Source organism: Salvia splendens, chromosome 10 (genome assembly GCF_004379255.2).
Source record: "Salvia splendens isolate huo1 chromosome 10, SspV2, whole genome shotgun sequence".
In the NCBI taxonomy this organism is placed as follows: domain Eukaryota; kingdom Viridiplantae; phylum Streptophyta; class Magnoliopsida; order Lamiales; family Lamiaceae; genus Salvia; species Salvia splendens.
In genome coordinates, this window is record NC_056041.1 from 9106488 (window position 1) to 9128923 (window position 22436).

General features: G+C 37.5%; 3 protein-coding genes across 3 annotated transcripts; 2 read left to right on the top strand and 1 right to left on the bottom strand.

The window, feature by feature from the left end:
• Positions 1 to 5723: 5723 nt before the first annotated feature.
• LOC121752580 (uncharacterized protein At4g17910-like) lies at positions 5724 to 11370 on the bottom strand (the record flags this gene model as incomplete). The annotated part of the gene is made up of 15 exons (XM_042147706.1): positions 5724 to 6050; positions 6149 to 6247; positions 6494 to 6538; positions 6632 to 6683; positions 6786 to 6915; positions 7076 to 7180; positions 7294 to 7420; positions 7534 to 7621; positions 7937 to 8010; positions 8155 to 8244; positions 8318 to 8393; positions 8530 to 8603; positions 8703 to 8818; positions 11177 to 11225; positions 11302 to 11370. Coding segments are annotated over 15 exons (1347 nt in total), but the record flags the coding sequence as incomplete, so codon positions are not given.
• Positions 11371 to 12705: 1335 nt separating this feature from the next.
• LOC121751194 (serine/threonine-protein phosphatase 7 long form homolog) lies at positions 12706 to 14754 on the top strand. The gene is made up of 4 exons (XM_042145908.1): positions 12706 to 13442; positions 13523 to 13610; positions 13690 to 14121; positions 14190 to 14754. Exons 1-4 carry the CDS (start codon positions 12784 to 12786, stop codon positions 14706 to 14708), a joined length of 1698 nt encoding a protein of 565 aa, XP_042001842.1. The 5' UTR covers positions 12706 to 12783; the 3' UTR covers positions 14709 to 14754.
• Positions 14755 to 19396: 4642 nt separating this feature from the next.
• Positions 19397 to 22221, top strand: LOC121753128 (lipid phosphate phosphatase 2-like). Its single transcript, XM_042148312.1, has 8 exons — positions 19397 to 19886; positions 20428 to 20652; positions 20747 to 20834; positions 20924 to 21033; positions 21250 to 21340; positions 21448 to 21636; positions 21739 to 21798; positions 21949 to 22221. The coding sequence occupies exons 1-8, from the start codon at positions 19833 to 19835 to the stop codon at positions 22113 to 22115; spliced, it is 984 nt and encodes a 327-aa protein (XP_042004246.1). The 5' UTR covers positions 19397 to 19832; the 3' UTR covers positions 22116 to 22221.
• The last annotated feature ends 215 nt before the right edge of the window (positions 22222 to 22436 follow it).

Below are 22436 nucleotides of genomic sequence, written 5' to 3' on the forward strand. Positions count from 1 at the left end.
TTTATTAGGTTAAAAGTTTATATTTTTAATTCTTTAAATTTAAGGAGCTATTCAAATAGGCATATGTGTGTGTTTTGGTTTGCTAATAACATCCCTAAAAAGCTTTAGGTATGAGGTATGAGGTATGTCCCTGCCATGCGTTTACAAACAGTGGGTAGAAATGGAATATTCGTGGAGGTTAGTTGGTGAACAACTGCTTTCTTTGATTGGATAATGTAACTTTGTGTGGTGACGTTATAGAGATGGTTAATTTGCTATTTAACAGCACTCACAACGGTGAGCAACCCACCGTCCGTCCGTGCCAGCGGCACGGAGACGGTGTCCGTCGCTGCGCTCGCGCTGCTGGCACGGCGCTGCTCAATGCATCGAGCACGTCCGTGCCAGCGAGCAGGCGACGTGACAGCGTGTGATTGGTCAACGGCATATCCGTTGGAAAATCATTTTTTTATTTTTTTTAAAATCGAAAATAATACCAAAAAATAAAAAAAATATTTTTCCAATCCCAAAAAATGCCCGTTTTTTTGCCCGTTTTTCTGTATTTTTTTCCCTAAAATCACCTATATACACACATTCATCATCCATTTTTCACATCAAATCATCTCTCATTCATCTCTCATTCATATTTTTCATACAACTTATCTACACCTTAATCTCTCACTCAAAACCTCAAATGGATTTCACCCATCTCATTGCGGAAGCGGAGCGCGAAGAACAAGAATACTACGAACAACATCGTGCCGCTTATAAAGCATATGTCGCAGCGAATACCCCCGTCCCTCCTACTCAACCAACTAGATCAACTCGCCGCTAAATCCATCGTGACCGGGAGGGAGCCCACGAAAGACTCGTTGCCGACTATTTTGTCGACCCGCTGCGGTTTCCGGCAGATTACTTTAGGCGCTGTTTTCGCATGTCAAAGCGCTTGTTTATGCGTATTGTAAACACATTGTCCGCTCGTGTTGAATTATTCCAAACAAGTCCAGATGCAGCCGGTCGGCAAAGTATCTCGGCGTTGCAGAAGTGTATGTGTGTCATCCGACAACTCGCTACTGGGCAGGGACGGAGCAAGAAAATTATACTAGGAGTGGCAAATATAGTAACATACAAATAAATATAAAAATAATATATATATATATATATATATATATATGGATGTATTCATTTCATTTTCCTATATTTCCTCCTTTTTCCTTCTTAATATCAGCCATTAGATTAGAGAAATGGACGGTCAAGATCAACATTGGATAATTAATCTCGTGTTGCATTATTTGTCCTATTTTGTGCATTATGAGGGTACAATAATAATCTAATAATGGCTGGAAACCGCTACGAATAATGCACCACATGATCACGAGTAATGCATATAATTGCCTATATAATGCACAATATGTGAACTGCAATGCATACGAACAAGATGTGTTGTGTTATGATGTTTGACACACGTTTCTTGTTTCCCCTAAGGGTTTAATAAGCTTAGGGGCTAGGGTATAGTACGTAGACATGTATGTAATCTTCACATGGTAACGAGTAATGGATATATTTGACTATATAATGCACAATTTGTGAACTGCAATGCATACGAACAAGATGTGCTGTGTTATGATGTTTGACACACGTTTCTTGTTTCCCCTAAGTGTTTAATAAGCGTAGGGGCTAGGGTATAGTATATACGCATTAATAACAAATTATAAAACGATACGAATAATTCACCAAATTGTCACGAGTAATGGATGTTATTAACTATATAATGCACAATATGTGAACTGCAATGCATATGAATAAGATGTACCATGTTATGATGTTTGACATACGTTTCTTGTTTCCCCTAAGGGTTTAATAAGCTTAGGGGCTAGGGTATAGTACGTAGACATTACTAAATGCACGTATGTAATCTTCAATCTGTTGATTAACCCATATACACAATACCTCTAATAATGCATAATATACTAAGATAATGACAATTAACAGCTACATAATGCACTACCTAAACCAAATAATGCACATACGTATATTCCAATAACAACAATTTGTTAGTAATGTCTACGTACTATACCCTAGCCCCTAAGCTTATTAAACCCTTAGGGGAAACAAGAAACGTGTGTCAAACATCATAACATGGTACATCTTATTCGTATGCATTGCAGTTCACATATTGTGCATTATATAGTTAATAACATCCATTACTCGTGACAATTTGGTGAATTATTCGTATCGTTTTATAATTTGTTATTAATGCGTACGTACTATACCCTAGCCTCTAAGCTTATTAAACCCTTAGGGGAAACAAGAAACGTGTGTCAAACATCATAACACAGCACATCTTGTTCGTATGCATTGCAGTTAACAAATTGTGCATTATATAGTCAATTATATCCATTACTCGTTACCATGTGAAGATTACATACGTGTCTACGTACTATACCCTAGCCCCTAAGCTTATTAAACCCTTAGGGGAAACAAGAAACGTGTGTCCAAACATCATAACATGGTACATCTTATTCGTATGCATTGCAGTTCACATATTGTGCATTATATAGTCAATTATATGCATTACTCGTGACCATGTGGTGCATTATTCGCAGATACCAAAATGTAGCAGTTACTTTTCCGTCAAATGTCAATAATAACCCTGTAATGCATACAACCACCTTCTATAATGCAACACGGAACCAGTTTTATAGAATCAGTCTGATCCGTTGATGCCTTAGATCTAACGCGTAATATTAAGAAGGAAAAAGGATCTAAGATGTGAAAATGAGAATAACGCTCCCATATATATATATATATATATATATATTAAAATAACATAGTATATTATTTTAGAGGATGGTAAGCCTACGCGTATATCAGGAGAGGGGCAAGTAAAAATGATTTTTTTCTAAATTAGGGGGGAAATTAGGTGAATATGTATATATTTAGGTTTTATAATATATATATTTACATGGTTATAGAAAAATGAGGTGGGGCATTTGCCCCTTTTCACCATATTATAGATCCCTCCCTGCTACTGGGCAAACGAGTATTTGTATGTCGGTGAGTTCACTGGAATCCTTTGTCTGAAAATTTTTTGCGAGAGCGTTCGTACAGCTTTCGGTGATGAATTCCTTCGGGCACCCACCACCGATGATTGTCAACGGTTGCTTCGTCTTCACGAATCAATCCATGGCTTTCCCGGAATACTTGGCAGCATTGACTGCATGCATTGGAGGTGGAAGAATTGCCCGACTGCTTGGAGGGGGCAACACTTAAGCGGCCACAAAGGCGGCGGCCCAACACTTATCCTTGAAGCGGTCGCCGACTACCGCCTATGGATTTGACAAGCATATTTTGGCGTTGCCGGATCCAACAACGACTTGAACGTGCTCTATTCTTCACCCCTCTTTAAAGATGTGTTGAATGGTGTAGCATCGGCGATCGACTTCACCGTCAACGGAAATACATACCACATGGGTTACTATCTCGCCGATGGTATCTACCCAAGGTGATCGACTTTCGTGAAGACGCTCAGCAACCCGCAAGACCCGAGACGGGTTCTTTTTGCGCAGCGTCAAGAGTCCGCGCGAAAAGACGTCGAAAGAGCCTTTGGGGTTCTTCAAGCCCAATTCAACATTGTGAAGGCCCCAGCTCGGCTATGGTACGTGAATAATATCGCCGACATCATGTACACGTGTATTATCTTACACAACATGATTATAGCCGACGAAGGACCGAGGGCGGCTAGCTTCTACGACGAGGATGAAGCCGGAAGATCAACCGCGAGGTCTCCCCCACGCCGAGGTGTGCATACGACGGTGGGTGAGAGGATCGAAACAAGGCACACAATGCGCGATACTCGAATCCACGTTGAGCTACAAGAAGACCTAATCAAACACAGGTGGGCGAAATTCGGCAACGAGTAGTGGGTTTTTTAAATTTTACGAATTTAATTATGTAATTTTTAATTTTTAGGAGTTTAATTATGAAAATTTTAATTTTTAGGATTTTAATTATGTAATTTTTAATTTTTAATGTATTTTGTAATATTATTCCTGGTATTTTAATATATTTTAATTTTGTGTAAATGTTTTTATTTAAATTGAATAATAGAATGGTGGGACCCTTGTGCTCGTCCTTGCGGAAGAGCACAACTGTGGGTGTTGTGCTCTTGCCAGAGAGCAGGCAGGAATAGTGGTGCCGGGCCCACAACCATGCTCGCTGGTAAGAGCACGGTTGTGGATGCTCTAATAGTACGTTCCGAAATGGACACTTTATCCATTCACTACTTTTTTCCATTCATTGTATATTCGTAACAAACAGAGTATAGTGTTGTATTTTAGGGGAATTGGAACGAAATACTGGTGGCATTATCAGCATTTTGTTACTATAAAAGTTAATACTATTATACTACTACTATAGTCTATAAATAATGCATGTGAAGACATTTAGCATTCATAAATCGAAATATTGAGTGAAAAGGGTCATTCTACCTCATCGTTACATAACTTGGTAAAGGTATGTTGCCGACTATATTCTTTGATTATTTTTAAATACCTCTCATCATTATGGAAGGGGATACATATATAAAATAAAATATAGCAACTCAACAGAGAATAAATTAAATCACTGATAATATATACTAACTGAAGCCTAACACAGGCAGAAGAAAGAAAGTAGTACCCCTATTTGGCTAATATTGGCAAAAGAAAGTGAGTTAGTGGATATTGTAGAGGGAGAGGAAAAATCTTTCACACCAACAAAAAATAATCTTATTTTTTTTATTTTAATCTATCTATTTATAATTACTCATATAGTATATCTTTTTATTTACAATTTACTCCATATTATTAGTTAGAGTATTACTACTCCATGATGTCAAATGTTATTTTTAAAAATTGCAAGTTTAACCCGACTTAGTTTTTCCTATAATTTGCTCTTTTTAAGTTAATACTATATTTTATAATTAAATATATATTACTGTATTTATCCTATTTGCATTACAGATATAGAACAATTTTTCAATATTAAAAGTTGACATATTCCTCCCCGATTCCATGTGATAGGTACATTTACAGATACGAGTATCTGTAAAGCTCAATATGTTTTTTATTCATTTATTTGAAGTTACAAATAAAATATACCTTCATAACTAATATGGTCATTGTGTTTAACTCACGAAAGATGGTCATTGTGTTGTACTAATATGTAACCTTTCTTTGGATTAAAAATATAAACACTTTAATTTGACTATCGCATGCCTTTCCAATAATATGAACCAACTATTTTAATTTAATCAATTCAGGTAAATCGGATAACCGCAACTTATATTGAAACTGCGCATAGTATTCGTATTTGGGATAAGATAAATGAAGCCATAATATTATTATACTACTACATACTAAAGAGGTTGACATGATTTCATTTTGGACGTACTTGTTGACTTATATGTGTAGATAATTTATGTTTTTAATATCTCAGGATTTTGAGAAGGATATTAATATAGTATCACGGGAATATTTAAAATATATTAGTATTGAATATTTCAAAACAATACGTACTTTAAATAACGGGGTTACGGGATGTCCAAATTCGTTGTGTGATTATGATCACCACGAAAGTACAAGTACCCTGACGTTAGTCCGTTTTTATCATTAAACTCGATTATTTTGATAAATGGACGTGTATGCAAATGATTACCCTGACGTTAATATTATTTAGGAAACTTTAAGTAAAGTTAGGCGAATCAATTTCAAAAGATTCGCATATGAACCATGAAATACTAGCAGTATCTTTTACATTGATATTCATAGAAATTATGATAAGGATCTCCGGATTAATCGCTTTCGGAACGAGATTTACGATTAAACCCATTCCAGAGAGAGAGAGACTATGAAACCAAGCAAATGGTGTGAGGTTTTAGACTACCAAAACTTCAACACCATGCCAAAATAATTTGCTATTCCTACAACAAAACATAAAATGAACGCATAAGCAAACAAGATAGCTAGAGCTGAGATCGATGAAGCTGATAGAGTGTCAATGGACAAGTTCACCACTCCTGTAAGAACATTAGCCTGCACACATTCAGAAAACCGGTGGTCAGTCACTCGATCGAGACCTGAATCATCATGTGTATGCAAACCATGAGCAAGGGGTTGGTGCTATCTCAAACCAGTAGAAACGATGCTAGCATATTTCGACTAAAAGCTTCTTCCATGGCTGAACTCTTGCATCCCGGAACACAGTCGAACATCATCACGATGGCTAACACCTGAGGGAATGATATGCAACTATTGCTTGATTGGCATTTGGCAGCAGCAAACAGCACAAAAATTATAGGATTTGTTCTAAACTAGCAAAATTACTTAGAAAAAAAGAGGACAGTTTTAAAAAATGATTACTATCAATTTAATAATATCAATATTCAATATAAGGAAATTAGTGTATAAATTTATGCATGATTAAAACAATTTAACAGGATCATCCTTTTCATGAATAAAAAAATAAAAAAAGTTACCTGGAGGTTGATAGCCAAGATAAGAGAAACATATGCCATGTTGCACTGCACAAAAATCTCAAAGTCATTATCTTCTATCCTTCAAGACGGCGGTATAGGATGTGATACAGGTTAGTTACATTTCAGAGTGGGCATTACCATTCGGCGAGATGTTGCTTCAACATACCAGTCTAGAAGCAACGTTAGTGACCTGCAACAAGAAGAAGAAGAAGAAGGAAACCAAATGACTAGGCAAACTGAGCAATTAAACAATAAAGAAGTAACTGCTGAAACCAAAACACATTCCCCTTACCAGAAAAACATGCAAAGAACCCAAACTCTAGTTCTTGTCCATGTCTTGGTTTCCAACATAGCATCAGCATTGTCTCCAAAGAAGGCATAGCTACCAATTCTGACACCAATAAGATACATACCCCAATATCCTGAAACCAAGAACAAATCAATGGCATAATGTTAAAATAGCACAGTTTCTTTTATGGGAGAATAATGTTAATGTTCACGATGTTTCCTAAGAGAAATGTATCAAGAAGATACATATAGGATAAGTAACGAGGAATACCCAAACTACAGAGAGATCCTCACCAAATATGCTAAAAATCCCTTCCTTGTTTTGGCTAAAAATGTCACTTTTCCTTTCTTCAGAAAGAAGATATAAATTCAGCCCACACAATAGTAAGGCTTGATAACCTGATATCACATACAAGTCCACACATGTTAATGAAACAAATTATGATTTATACAACTGTTATAGTTAAGGACCTCAGCCAGAACAGATAGGAAATTTTGAAATTGCGCAGTACCTATTAGGATTAATAAACCTAGTATGCCACAATATTTTGGATGAATGTTAACAATTAATGTGAGGATAGACACAGCAGCTAGAGTGAAAAAGAAGTTCCAGTGGACACCATATTCACCAACATGTACCTACACGGAGAACATGCAAACACAGTCATATTAGGGGTGTGGGATTAACAAATTTAGAGTACGATCGTCGAACGCAGAAGGGTAAATAAGTTGAAAACCCCATATTACTGTACCTGGTAATTCACACTTGAAGTAGAGAAAAGTCGAGCAAACCCCAAAATAATCAACGGACTAGTTGAACGAAAACCAGTACTCAGTGTCCTAGATTGGCGCAAATGAACAAGAAATTAAGAGCACCCGATCAATTATAACAACACATAGTACAAAAGATATTGAAAAAAATGCTGCAGAACTGGCAATTAAAATCTAACTCAACATCCATTGAATAATAATACAAAACAAAAAATCCACGGACACCCAAAAATACACTCCTAGTTGTGAATATATAAATGCAACTGCAACTTTAAGAAACTAAACTAATTGGGACCAGAACCAAGTCATTCTGGTCTCAAGGACTGCCGCAAGGATATAGAAAGCAATCAAGTACACGTGTAGCAAAGCAATTTAGCTGCTTACATATTTGCGATACCACACGCTTGTCGTGAAACCAAGGAATTTGCTACCACAAATGCGCCAACCCCAAGATCCATCTAGCATGCAAATAGAATGTCAAAGTTTATACCCAAACTAATAGAAGCTCTAAGTTGGACAGAAGAATGACAAATATTGCAGACGATGATACAAGCAAATACACAAAATGAGGACTTACGCCAAAGTAAGCACATAGTTCTCACCAAGCCAGTCCCATATGTCTCTGTTTTTGCGTGTCTTCTGGGAAATATCTTGAAATCAACAGCCAAAATCGAGAAGCATGTAACAAGCATCTGCACAAAATCATCCTTGTTAAAGCATTAGCTACAGCTGATGTATTTGATTAACAAAAGTTTGACTGTGTACCATCGAGACCCTGTAAGATGTGATATCTTCCCTAATAGAGTCCACAGCACCTTCCTGCAAGAATGAAGGTCGATTTCTGTCTAAAGATTAAATTAATTCCAAAAACATGACAAATGCAAAATATACTTAGAACCACTAAAATTCTCAAGAATCTTAAATACTATCATTGATATAAAAATAAAAGAGTCCAATAGAAATTTTCACAATTTTACCTATCGAATGTTTTCAGGCAAAACAGCAGCAAAAGCATCAAGATTGTGCTCCAATAAGTCCATTCTGCCAAAACCTGTCATCAGCAAGTCACACCATTAACTACAAACCACCGAAAGAATTCCACTGTACCTCTTAACATTCAAGATTTCTTTCGTAGATTTTGAGTACTTACAGTCAGATATAAGATATAAGGCATAGCAATGCAGAGATAATCAATAAGCAAGACTGCAACATAGGCTTTGAAACTCTTTCCACCACCAGCAACGTTATCATCTTTCTTAGGATGGCCTAATTTTCCCACACAAACATGGGCGAAATTCCAAGAAACAACCTCATGGCGAATTTTATCCGCCATTTGTACCCCGAAAAAAAAAGTTTCCAGAGAGGGGAAAGACGCGACAAGCTCTCGCGTGTTTTAACTAAACACGCTTGAAGCTCTCGCGTGTTTAATTAAACACGCATCAGTCTCTCGCATGTATATGTAACACGCGACACGCTCTCGCGTCGTTAAGCAAACACGCGACACGCTCTCGCGTGTCTCCCTTGAATAACAAAATCGGTCCAGAAGGCAGAAACCTCACAGAACACGCGAGAAGCACAGCGAAAAATCGGCGCCCATTCTTCCCAACCAGCGAAATTCGAAGCCTAATCCGATATTTATCCAATTTGAAGTGTTGTTAGGTAACTTTCTACCCTTACTTTCGATTTTTATTGGTATATTTTAGTTGGGTATGAGAGCTAGGGTTCATGGGTTAGAAATTATTTTGTTGAATTTGGTGTTGAATTATTCAATTTGGTTGATTTTATGTTGAAATTGGTTGTATTTGATGTTGAATTATTCAATTTGGTTGATGTTTTGTTGAAGTATTGAATACGGTTGAATAAGGTGTTACTTTGTTGAATTTGGTGTTTAATTTGTTGAATGTGATTGATATTTTGTTGAATTATTGAATTTGGTTGAATTATTGAACATGGTTGTATATGGTGTTAATTTGTTGAATGTGATTGATATTTTGTTGAATTATTGAATTTGGTTGAATTATTGAACATGGTTGTATATGGTGTTAATTTGTTGAATTTGGTGTTGATTTGTTGAATGTGGTTGATATTTTGGTTTTGAATTATTGAATTTGGTGTTGAATTATTGAACATGGTTGAATTTGGTGTTATTTTGTTGAATTTATTGTAAATTAATTGGGAATTTGGTTGATTTTTTGTTGAATTATTAAGTTATAGTATTTTTTTTATAGAATTTGGTTTATAATTAAATATGTTAAATTTTGATTATATTAGGATGTCGCGATATGGACCAGAAGATCCTTCTATTTTGCATTATCAGCACAGTCATATATCGCGCAAGGCGTGGGCAGGCGAGGAAACAACCTCTTTCAATATTCGGCGCTTTGAGGGACATTTCTGGGAAATCGATAATCATCACAGAAATGTCCCTCAAAGCGCCGAATATTGAAAGAGGTTGTTTCCTCGCCTGTCCACGCCTTGCGCGATATATGACTGTGCTGATAATGCAAAACAGAAGGATCTTCTGGTCCATATCGCGACATCCTAATATAATCAAAATTTAACATATTTAATTATAAACCAAATTCTATAAAAAAAATATAACTTAAGAATTCAACAAAAAATCAACCAAATTCAATAATTCAACCAAATTCTCAATTAATTTACAATAAATTCAACAAAATAATACCAAATTCAACCATGTTCAATAATTCAACACTAAATTTAATAATTCAAAACCAAAATATCAACCACATTCAACAAATCAACACCAAATTCAACAAATTAACACCATATTCAACCATGTTCAATAATTCAACAATAATTCAACCAAATTCAATAATTCAAAACCAAATTCAATAATTCAACAAAATATCAATCACATTCAACAAATTAACACCAAATTCAACAAAGTAACACCTTATTCAACCGTATTCAATACTTCAACAAAACATCAACCAAATTGAATAATTCAACATCAAATACAACCAATTTCAACATAAAATCAACCAAATTGAATAATTCAACACCAAATTCAACAAAATAATTTCTAACCCATGAACCCTAACTCTTATACCCAACTAAAATATACCAATAAAAATCGAAAGTAAGGGAAGAAAGTTACCTAACAACACTTAAAATTGGAATGGGAGAGCTAAATATCGGATTAGGCTTCGAATTTCGCTGGTTGGGAAGAATGGGCGCCGATTTTTCGCTGTGCTTCTCGCGTGTTCTGTGAGGTTTCTGCCTTCTGGACCGATTTTGTTATTCAAGGGAGACATGCGAGAGCGTGTCGCGTGTTTGCTTAATGACGCGAGAGCGTGTCGCGTGTTTGCTTAAAGACGCGAGAGCCTGATGCGTGTTTAGTTAAAACACGCGAGAGCTTCAAGCGTGTTTAGTTAAAACACGCGAGAGCTTCAAGCGTCTTTCCCCTCTTTGGAAACTTTTTTTTTCGGGGTACAAATGGCGGATAAAATTCGCCATGAGGTTGTTTCTTGGAAATTAGGGCACAAACATGACCGAAAAAAATAAACTAAAGTCATCATGTGAAATGAACAAAACATCAAGACAACTCACAACTGCGATCATTCAACAAACTATCAGTAGAGCCCACAACAATGTAATTACCATTACTGATCCAGTTGAATCCGATGCAACGTCTAATAAGAACCAAAATCTGAAGAGCACGAAAACAATTATGAGCTCATGAAGCAAACTATAAAATAAAGAACACTGCATAGCTAAATACTAACCGAAAGATTTGTGATCAGAAAGAAAATTTCAAGCTTCGAAGATCCCGTTAAGTTACTCACGAATCTGTAACAAAATGATTTTTGACGATAAATCTCATAAAATTTTCAAATTAGCACGGAAATTTTGAAAGGAGTTGAAAGTGTAGATCAAGTTTTCGACTGTACTCACTGTTCTTTAAGGGAGAAAATCGGGTTTCTAGGCCAATTGGCCTTTAAAGTTACGCAAATGTACCCACTCTGTTATCTATTCCAGTTATAGGAAACACGCCAACCTCATTGGCGTTTTGTTTTAGTGAAAACGCCAACTAAGATGGCGTTTTATAATGTCTCGTATTTTGCCCGTATTGTCTCCCATTACAGTTACGTTAAAACACGCCAATTGTGTTGGCGTTTACTACCTAAAAACGCCAATTGCGAAGGCGTGTTTATGAAATAAAAAACACCGACGGAAATTGCGTATTTTCTAAAAGACGCCTTCGAAGTTGGCGTCTTTAAGTACAGAAACGCCAACTACATTGGCGGGTTTACGTAAAAAACGCCAACCCCAATGGCGGGTTTTTACAGACTGTTATAGCAGCCCCTCATCTTCCAAATCGCGAAAAACACACACCACACACCATTCGCGATTTTCCATAGTAGCAGCGCCTCTCGTCGGGAATTCCTCCTACTCTCCGTGATTTCGCCCTCCATTTATCAATCGGTACTAGTTTTCCCCAAAATCTTCCAATTTATTTGGTTAGTATACTTATCTTTTACATTATTAGAGTAATTGTTGGATACTTAGCTAGGGTTTGTAATGGGTTGCAATTTGAGTTGAAATATTGTGCATATGGATTATTTGTATGACGTTAGTGTTGATTATTATGTTGGGTTGTTTGGATTTAAGTGAATTTGTGTATAAATTTGATTATAAACCAAAATCGTAGGGTTTTAAAACTTGAAAATTGGGCAAATTGATTTGGTTTATGTGGGTGTTGGTTAGTGTCTTTGTTTGTAGTTTGAATTGTTAATATTGTGTATATTGTTAGGTTGAAATTGAAATTGAAATGGTTAGGTTGGTCAAACTAAAATTGGGTAAGTTGAATTTGTGGAGAATTGATGTATATTGTGCATTTGAACGGTTACTTTTGTGTAGGTGAATTGTGTTATGATGTTGAAGTTGTGTATTGTGAATTATTTGATATAGGTGTTCCATTTTGTGATATTGTATAAAATTGTTTGTAATTATTGAATTTGTTTAGGTTTGTTTATTGTTTAATTTGGAATATGAATGTGTGTAGGTAATTTATGGCATCTTCTTCAACTTCTCGTCGTCGGCTCTTATGTGGTCCTGAGGACCCCTCCGTATTATATCTGCAGAGACAACACGTCTCTAATAAAATATGGGCAGGAGTGCCATCGGAAGACGTACGGTGTAGAAGATACGAAGGAATCATATGGGATGTTCCCATAAATCCTCGTGTTTTGGCAGTTATAGATGAGATGGGGTTCGGCGGGATGTTGAGGTGTGGTCAACCGAAAGACATTGACCACCATCTTATCACCGCTTTGATCGAACGTTGGAGGCCTGAGACTCATACGTTTCATTTTCCAGTCGGTGAAGCGACTGTGAGCTTAGAAGACGTGGAGGTCTTATGGGGCCTCAAAACTGACGGTGAGCCTCTGACGGGTTACATCCCCACTAAGGATGTCGGATATTGGAAGGATGTTTGTTTGGATTTTCTTGGCTTTATTCCAGATGCAGTTGATCTAAAAGAAATGAACTGGAAGCAGACAAGCTTATCAAACCAACTGCGGATTGAGCTGAGTGATGACCACGAGCAATACATGTACAATCAACGTGCTCGTGTGTATTGTCTGCTGTTACTGGGTGGTCTACTGATCCCGAACGCCACCGGTAATAAAATTCCCTTCTTCTACCTTCAGTTTTTCATGGATATAGAACAATGTGGTAGCTATAGCTGGGGAGGTGCGACTCTTGCCTGCTTGTACCACAATCTATGTGAAGCTGCACTTGGTAAGAGGACCGATGTCGGGGGAGCTCTTACATTGTTACAGCTGTGGGCTTGGGAGAGAATCCCAATTATTAGACCGCAGATGCTGAACCCCACGCCCGTAGACTACTTACCATGTGCAGTCGCGTAAGTTGTCCACTAATTACTTTTTTAAGCATAATTGTTATTGATTTTTGTGTTGTTCGCTCATAATTTAATTTTTGTAGGTGGACTGGTCGGGCCTCTTATGTAAAAGCACCCGGACATTGCATTGAAACTTTCAGAGATCAGTTCTCAACAATGCATGCCAATCAGGTAATTTACATAACCTAAATTATTGCTAGATTGCTGTTTTTGATTGAACTTGTTTTGACTAAATAAGTTTCATATTTAGTTTATTTGGAGGCCGTACGTCAATCGAAATCTGGCGGATATTTGTGTTGCCGGTCGTCCTATATGGACGTCGATGACAACACTAATCTGCTGGAATATGGTTGAGCCACACATGCCACAGCGAGTGCTGCGACAGTTTGGGATTGTCCAACCGTATATCCCGCTTGTCGACCGGTTCCACGGAACTGATTTTACGAAACAGGATCGCCGTGGCAAAGCAGGTCGGAACTGGGTTGAGTGGCACGCCAAGCATATACAAGATTGGCATAATAGGCACGACACGGTGTATGTTGATTTGGAGTACTCATTCGAGCCTGTTGCTACTGATGAGTACATGGATTGGTTTCGCCGGATAACCGTGGTGTACCTAACAAAACCCGGCGTGCATGCTCCTGAGGGCTTCCATGAAACGGCGGCCTCTCATCACTACGCGGTAAATTTCAACAACTATTCTTTATTTATATTCATATGATGAAATGTAATTAACACTGAAAATTGTAGGTGGATACCCTTCACAAAATACGCCACTTTCTTAGGGAGCAAGACATGTCAGGACGGCCGGATTTATTCACCATTTCGAGGATGGTTGAACATGGCCTCCAGATATGTGGGGAAGCTGAGACGATGGACTACCGTCCTTCCCAGCGCTCTGAGATGGACATCGAGGTGCCCGTGCGGCAAAAAGCGAAGCGGCGTGGAAAGAAGAAAGTTGGTGGACAGTCGTCATCATCAAGGATGGATACTCAATTGGTTGATGATTCTGATGACGATTTTGAGGCTCCTCCTCCACCAAGATCTGCCGTGCGGGGTCGTCACTCTGTCAGCCACACGGGTGGTACAGGAGAAGATATCGGTCTCAGCGATCAACAATCTCCACCTCGGTCTTCTGTGAGAGACGACTTTTTTGATGTTGATTTAGAGAATGCTGTCGTTGAAGATACTCCTCCGTCCAGAATCCCTAAGACCAGTATCGGGAAGGGAATCCGTAGTCTGTTTATGCGGAAAAGGCGAGACGAGTGATTTTTATTGGTGTTGGTTGTAATTTGATACATTCTATATAAATTGGTGTTTTTTTTATTGATTTGACCGCTTCATATTAGTAATTTGATATATTCTATTGATATTGGTGGTTTTCATTGATTTCCCGTATTTATATTGTAAGTTGATAAATGCGCGGTTTTTATATTAGATAATTGGGCTATTTGCAAACACGCCATTCAAGATGGCGTTTTTAAGTTGGTAAATAAATTGTGCAAATTTTGCACACGCCGTGGCTGAGCTACTGAACAAACACGCCAACCTGATAGGCGTTTTTTGATAACACGCCACTTATGATGGCGTTTTTAAATAACGCCACTCACAATGGCGTTTTTATAACTAAAACACGCCAACTCCATATGCAATTGTGTTTGGGACTCTCACATTATGTAATTGACCTTTTACATCAGATTTACACACCTTTGCATGGGCCCACGGGGTAAGTGGTGTGGCACACTGTGTTGCTGCAAGTGACCGCTCATTAAACCATTCTATTGTCCTCCAAAATATCAGATCAATGCAAGCTTTAATTGGGAGTTGTCTTGCGCCTCTCAACACATTGTTGTAAGATTCCACCATATTAGTGGTCATCTCACCCCATCGTTTGTGTTTGTCATACGCCAAACTCCATTTTTCTAACTCCACGGCATCAAGGTACTGCACGGCCTCGTCGTTGATGGTTCGAAGTAAACGACGTCTGTTCTTAAACTTGCGTTTCTTGGTAGCAATACCAATTTTCCAAACAAGTCTTTTTACCATGATGCCTTTATGATTCTGCAAAACATTCTTTCTAACATGTACCAAGCAAAATCGGTGATGCCCCACATTGGGTTCTTCTTTCCATATGGGAGAATTCATTGCATCTATGATTCCCACATGCCTATCTGATATTACACATATTTCATGCTTTGCCACGTGAAGTCTAATACGTTCCATAAACCAATTCCAACTTTGTATGGTTTCCTCATCAACAATGGCATATGCAATAGGCAAACATTTCTTATTAGCATCAAATCCAACGGCAATAAGAATTTTACCTCGAAATCGTCCACGTAGATGAGTTCCATCAACGGTTAAAACTGGTTTGCATAGTTGAAAAGCCTCCACAGCTGGACCAAAAGCCCAAAATACGTACTTGAAAACCTTGTTCATACCGTTGCTTGATCTGTCATCATGCAACCATTCGACAATTGTGCCAGGATTTTGTCTTTGCACCTCATTCAAATAAGCTGGTAAAACTTTGAAATTCCACTCCCACGAACCATACACAAGCTCAATAGCTGTCCTCCGAGCATACCATGCTTTCTTGTAACTAACTTTCACATGAAATCTATTTTCAATATCCGCCACAATTGCTTTTACCTTGTAGCAAGGATCGTTTTCTATTTGATGGCGAACACTCAACGCTATCATACCCGACGTAAGATTAGCGTGCCCATTATAATTACGATCCCCCATGCAAGTATGAGCAGTGCTAAACACTCTAATTTGCCAGTGTTCATCATGCTTCCTCAGTGTTGCTCGGCACTCCCACAAACATTTAGGTAAGGACTTATCTTTCGGATTTCCTTGTGGCCACTTACAAACTGCATGCCATCTCTTTCCTTTACTTTCAACGACTGTATATTGGCGGATTTTTTTCAAATGCCAATGAGTGACAGCTGACTTCAATTCCAATTTGGTTTTAAATTTAGTATGCAACCCGACATTGCTCGGATCTTTTTCACTCCAATAATGCACATTGAGATCATCAGACTCAAAGTTTTTTGGATCAAAACTATCATACGGACCTGGTAAGGTGCGAAAATAGTTCATACCAGGCTGTGGGAACTGTGGAACTACTCTTTCTCGTACTGCTCTTCCTCCAGTTGATGTTTCTCCAACCACTGTTTCTCCAACCGGAATGGATGTGCTTGGAGCAACAAATTGGTCCTCATCCGACGAAGCACCATCTGAATCTGTACTATCCGGGTCGACATCTTCAGAATCATAAGGTGATTGTGGATCAAGAAAGTCGGCTTTATCAGGACCAATTATGGCCTCAATCACATCACAGTTGTCACTGTCCCCTAAATGCACGCCTCCAACATCAAAATCTTGTGTTGTATCGAAGCATGGTTCTTGGCCTCTCGTAGACGTACCAACATCAAAATCTTGTGTTGCAGCGAAATATAGTTCTCGGCCTCTCGTAGACGTACCAACATCATTACTCATGAGAAGATGACTATGTTGTTGAGTAATTGACGAATACTCAACATACAATTCAATTTGACCTCCTGTAGTCATACTCTCACTAAACATTATTGGCATGTATACTTCTTCTAGTAAAATACCTATATACGTGATTGAAGATCCATGCCATATATGACGTTTCCATACTATTTGAAGTTTGTTTTCAAATATGTTTATCCCCATCCTTTCACAAATTGTTTCCACAAGCTTATCGTAGGAAATACTTTCATCCAACATAATCAATCCTTTTGCAAAAGGAGGATCATATGAAATAACTGTTCCGGGAATTATCTTTCCACCCCAATATAAATAGACACACCACGTCATACTATCTGCATTAATGTCAAACACAAATATTGGTCAAAAATATTTCTTTACAGTACACTACAATATATACTATCATAACAACCTATCAAATATGGGTAAAAAATTAGATATACTACAACATATAATACCATAACAATTGGTCAAAATATTTCTATTAATTACAATACAATTTATAATACTATAACAAACCAGCAAATAATTATATAAATTACACTACAATATATACTATCATAATAATCCAACACAAATATTAGTACACTAATGTTTGGAAGAATAATGAGTACAAAATTCGATATACTAACCGATTACGAGGACTAATATTTGGAAGAATGAGCCACAATAGAAATCTACACCCTTCAATCCGACCAAGGCAAGATTTTTCGCGTTTTTCAGTTTTGGGAGGTTTTTTCGCCGTTTTGGAGAGGGAATGTGACGATGGTTTTGCGATTTTGGGGCAGATCTGGAAGATAAGGTTCAACAGAAAAACGCCTACGCAATTGGCGTTTTTTTCTAAACACGCCAACGAAATTGGCGTTTTTTAGTTAAACACGCCATCGAAATTGGCGTTTTATACCATAAAAACGCCATCATCATAGGCGTGTTCAATTAAACACGGTAACAAAGTTGGCGTGTTTAAATTTAAGTATATTGGTTGAAAATACACCCAAAATACGGTCAACATATAACACGCCAACACAGTTGGCGTTTTTGCGTAATGACGCGCCAATGTCACTGGCGTTTTTATTTATAAACACGCCAATGAGGTTGGCGTGTTTCCTATAACTGGAATAGATAACAAAGTGGGTACATTTGCGTAATTTTAAAGGCCAATTGGCCTAGAAACCCGATTTTCTCTCAAGGTGCCTATTGGGATTGAAGGACTCCATTGATGGAGCTTGTCAGCTTGACTAATGATTTAGATAGCTTAATGCTTTTGAGAATTTTTGTAGAAGAAAAACGACAGAAAAAGGATTTTGGGCTTAAGATTTGGGCTCATGGAGTATTAAATACGGGCTATGTATGATATAACATCACTGAAAAGGCCCAATATTAGTCGATGATCAATAATTTACAATGGTGTATTTTTTTTTTGATACTAAGTTTGGCCAATTTTTGATTAATTCCATAATTTTACGAGTATTATAATTAAAATTATAATTTTGTTATTCTTTTTTAATTGTATCATGACTGAAAATTATGGTGTATTGCGTGTCTGAATTTATTGAAGTGACGCATGACTGACTAGGTCTATTAAGATGTTGTTCACGTAATTGAATATTTTTTCCACCAATTATTTTATGTTTGCCAGAAGGAATGATCTACTCAGATAGGTTAAGCCCCCTCCTTTATATTCTATTTATACTAATTTGTTATTCAATACTTTAAATTTTTGTTTATTTCGGTAAATTTTGAAATTGCACTTCGATGAAGAAACATACTCCTAGTTTTCCAACTTGAACTCTTTCGTGCAAGGAAATTAGTGTGGCCAGAGTCCAGACCCCCACGATAAAAAATACTAGTACTATTTAAAGCACTAAAAGCAGTTTAATGTTGGCATTGACACGCATAAAAACAATGACTTGTCTAAATCTTTTATGAATTCATCCTATCACTTAGGATAAACGTCCAATAAATAAAACAGTAGGAGTATGATCTAATAGATAACACCATTATGATAACGATCGCAATGTCAAAAGAATCATTACCATAAGGCCGAAAATCAAAATTGAAAAGGATTCCTCACTCACCTACTCTCTTAGTAAAAAATTGTGCATGAGACTTTCATTTTACATTTTGAAGTAGTGACTATCTCGTCATCGGTTTCTAATACATGTATAAAATTTTACTAATTTTTATCTTTTGGAAAATCTTCATGGGTAATTGTGAACTACTCCTACTACTGATTTTCTCAAATATATATAAAATCAAATAAACTAAATAAATACCCGTTCCACGACAGACACATCATTACCGACTCAAAATCATTATTGTTTGGCACAATTGCCCCATGACGGCATGACCCAAATAAAGGCCACGCGCCTCATCAGTTCTTTTCCACTTCAATTTCAAGTCTTTATCATCTCTCCCTCGCTCTATTTCTGGAGTTGTTTTCCAATATCTCATTATCTCTAAAAAATAATTCACTAATCGTGATAATTAGTGACCCTTTTTGAGTAAAAGCTCTTAATGATTGTAGGCAAGATTTGATGAAGTTGGGGTCCATTAATTTTGAAGTTTAGACAGCAACATGAGAAAAATATCTCCGTCCACAATTTCCTTAAATACTGTCACTTAATTTGGTTTTACCACCAAATCGCAATGCCATTCGTTGTTGTTGCATTGCCTTCTTGTTGGCGCTGTTAAGGATAAAAAGATTCTATTTTTCTTGCTATTTCGGTTCAGTATCTTTACGCGTCTTGTAATTATTTACCGTCTTTTCTAAACAACGTTTTACCCACCCTGCTTTTTTTGTGGGTCAGCTCTCCTTCAAAATTCTTGATTTTTTGAGGTTTAGCTTGGTGGGTTTGCTTCGATTATTGGGCGCAAATGGGTTGGAAGATTTCTTTTTGTCCCAACACGAATCTCCGGACAATGTTTCAGGTTTGTTTGTTTATGTTTTTCTTTTCGTTTCTGGACTTTTTTTTTTTAATTTAGTATAGTTAGTAGTATTTTTTTTGTTTATCAAGAATTTTGTTCAGTTGGTTGTTGAAAATATGACTTGCTTAGAGGCCAAAAACTTAGCTTGGATTAATGTATTTTTTATTTGGTTTCTTCGGTATTCAATTTGATATGATGTATCTTGTATAGTTAACATATCTGTAACTCAATTTGCAGAAATTACCAACAACAAAAAACATGAATAAAACTGTGGTGTTGTGTTCACGAATATGGTGTAAAAATCTAGAGGTGTTTGGTTTCAACCTCTAGATTGATTATCAAGAATTTGTATTCATTTAGATAAACGTTTATCAAGAATTTTCTTCAGTTGGTACCATATATGATCACTAAAAGTTATTTCTTGATGCAGTAACATATGGTTAAGTGATCCAACTTTGTCACTGCAATGCTGAATTATTGAGTTTGCTATTCTTTACTTTCACGAATGACATGAGACCTATATGTATTGCGTGCTACCAAACAGGTTAGGCCAAGTCAGATTGAGCTAGAATGTCAACACACTATTAGGTCTCACGGGAGGAAACTTGCTGGAGACCACAAGCACGACTGGCTGATTTTGTTGCTACTTGTGGTCATAGAGATCATTCTGAATGTCATCAACCCATTCTATAGGTTCGTTGGAGAAGGCATGATGGAAGATCTCAAGTATCCGATGAAGGAAAACACTGTACCCGTTTGGGCAGTTCCTGTGAGTAGAAACATCTTAGTAGTTAGTTTAAGGTTACCACCATAAGCTAACATCGTTTCAAATCATACTGTGCGTATATCTTGTGGTGAATTAGCTGTATGCAGTTTTGCTGCCTATGACCGTGTTCTTTCTCTACTACCTTCGGAGAAATGATGTGTATGATCTGCACCATAGCGTGCTAGGTACAGTTATCTTGACCGTTTGAGACTAGTAAAGTTTAGGCTTTCCGTTTTTTGGTTCAATGAAGAAATGCTAGTGAATGTTACTGCAGGGCTGCTATTCTCTGTATTGATAACGGGAGTTCTCACGGATGCCATAAAAGATGCAGTTGGCAGGCCCCGACCGGACTTTTTCTGGCGTTGTTTTCCTGATGGACGTGATGTATGTTGTCGTAACATCTGAGTTATTGAGTTTATGTATGAGTTGAAGTGTTGTTTTTGGTTTGAAAACCAGTGCATAGCATTATGTTTAATGTGTGCATGTGTTGGTCTAGTGGTAATGGTTGTAACACGATCGTTCATTTGCTAAAAGAAAAGGACTCGTGTTTTGCCCAGAGAAAAACATACTATCTTATCTTGTATTATCTTCTCTTCACAGGTGTACGATCGTTGGGGCAATGTGGTGTGCCATGGAAAACCGGGTGACATAAAAGAAGGGCACAAGAGTTTCCCGAGCGGTCACACTTCATGTAAGAACCCCACCCCTTCTCCACTCAAAGCAAACATAAAAATTGAAGACACGGTCGTGTGGCCTTTATCCGAGCTCATGTCTTGATTATTCTACGATATTTTGCAGGGTCGTTTGCAGGTCTAGGTTTTCTGGCCTTGTACATGTCAGGAAAAATCAAATGCTTTGATCGCAGGGGGCACGTGGCAAAGCTGTGCATCATGTTCCTCCCTATCCTCGCTGCCTGTCTTGTTGGTGTTTCTCGTGTGGACGACTACTGGCATCATTGGCAAGACGTGTTTGCCGGCGGCATCCTAGGTAAGAACCCCTCTAGACACCGCGTCAGCTTGAAAATTCACCACACAACGACAAATGGTGCTCACATTTTCAGATTTTCTTCACAACTGCTGTTAATTGTAGGACTCGTAGTTGCTACCTTTTGCTACCTGCAGTTTTTCCCACCTCCATACCAGAATGAAGGTACACTTCTCATCATGTAGTGAAACACAAAAGTTATGTGTGTTGAACTAGCTGTAGAGTGGTTAATGTGTGAGGCAATTCCATTGCGGCATGGTCTTTAAATTTAACATTACCAAAAAAAAGAAAAGATGTAACAAGGAATTTTGCTAGGATGGGGTCCTTATGCTTATTTCCGCGCTGTGGAGGATCTTCGTTCCATTTCTCTACCGCCAGATGCGATGACAATGCTAGGAACGAACCAGCAACGAGTAGCAACGAGCGTCGTTAGTTCCAATCTTGACTCAGCCTTTGATGCCATGGAGTCAGGAAGAAAGTAGTAGAATTACTTTATCAACTCTTCTAGCTTTGTATCAAATTTCTTTTTCTTTGTTTACCCTTTCTTTTTTATAAATCATCTTAACCAAAAGCGTGGTTTATCATCAATCTGTTATTGACGGTTTACCTATGCACTGTTGTTGGAGCGAAAAAATAGGGCTTCATGGATGACTCGAACCAAAACTATTAAGCTTTGTGTCATGGATGACTCGTTCCAGCATCATTAAGCTGGTTTGTGGCTTGATCAAGCTGCGAATGACTCGTTTTGCGACTTAACAAGATCCAAATTTGAAAGTATTTTTGTTATATCAAGATTTATGAAA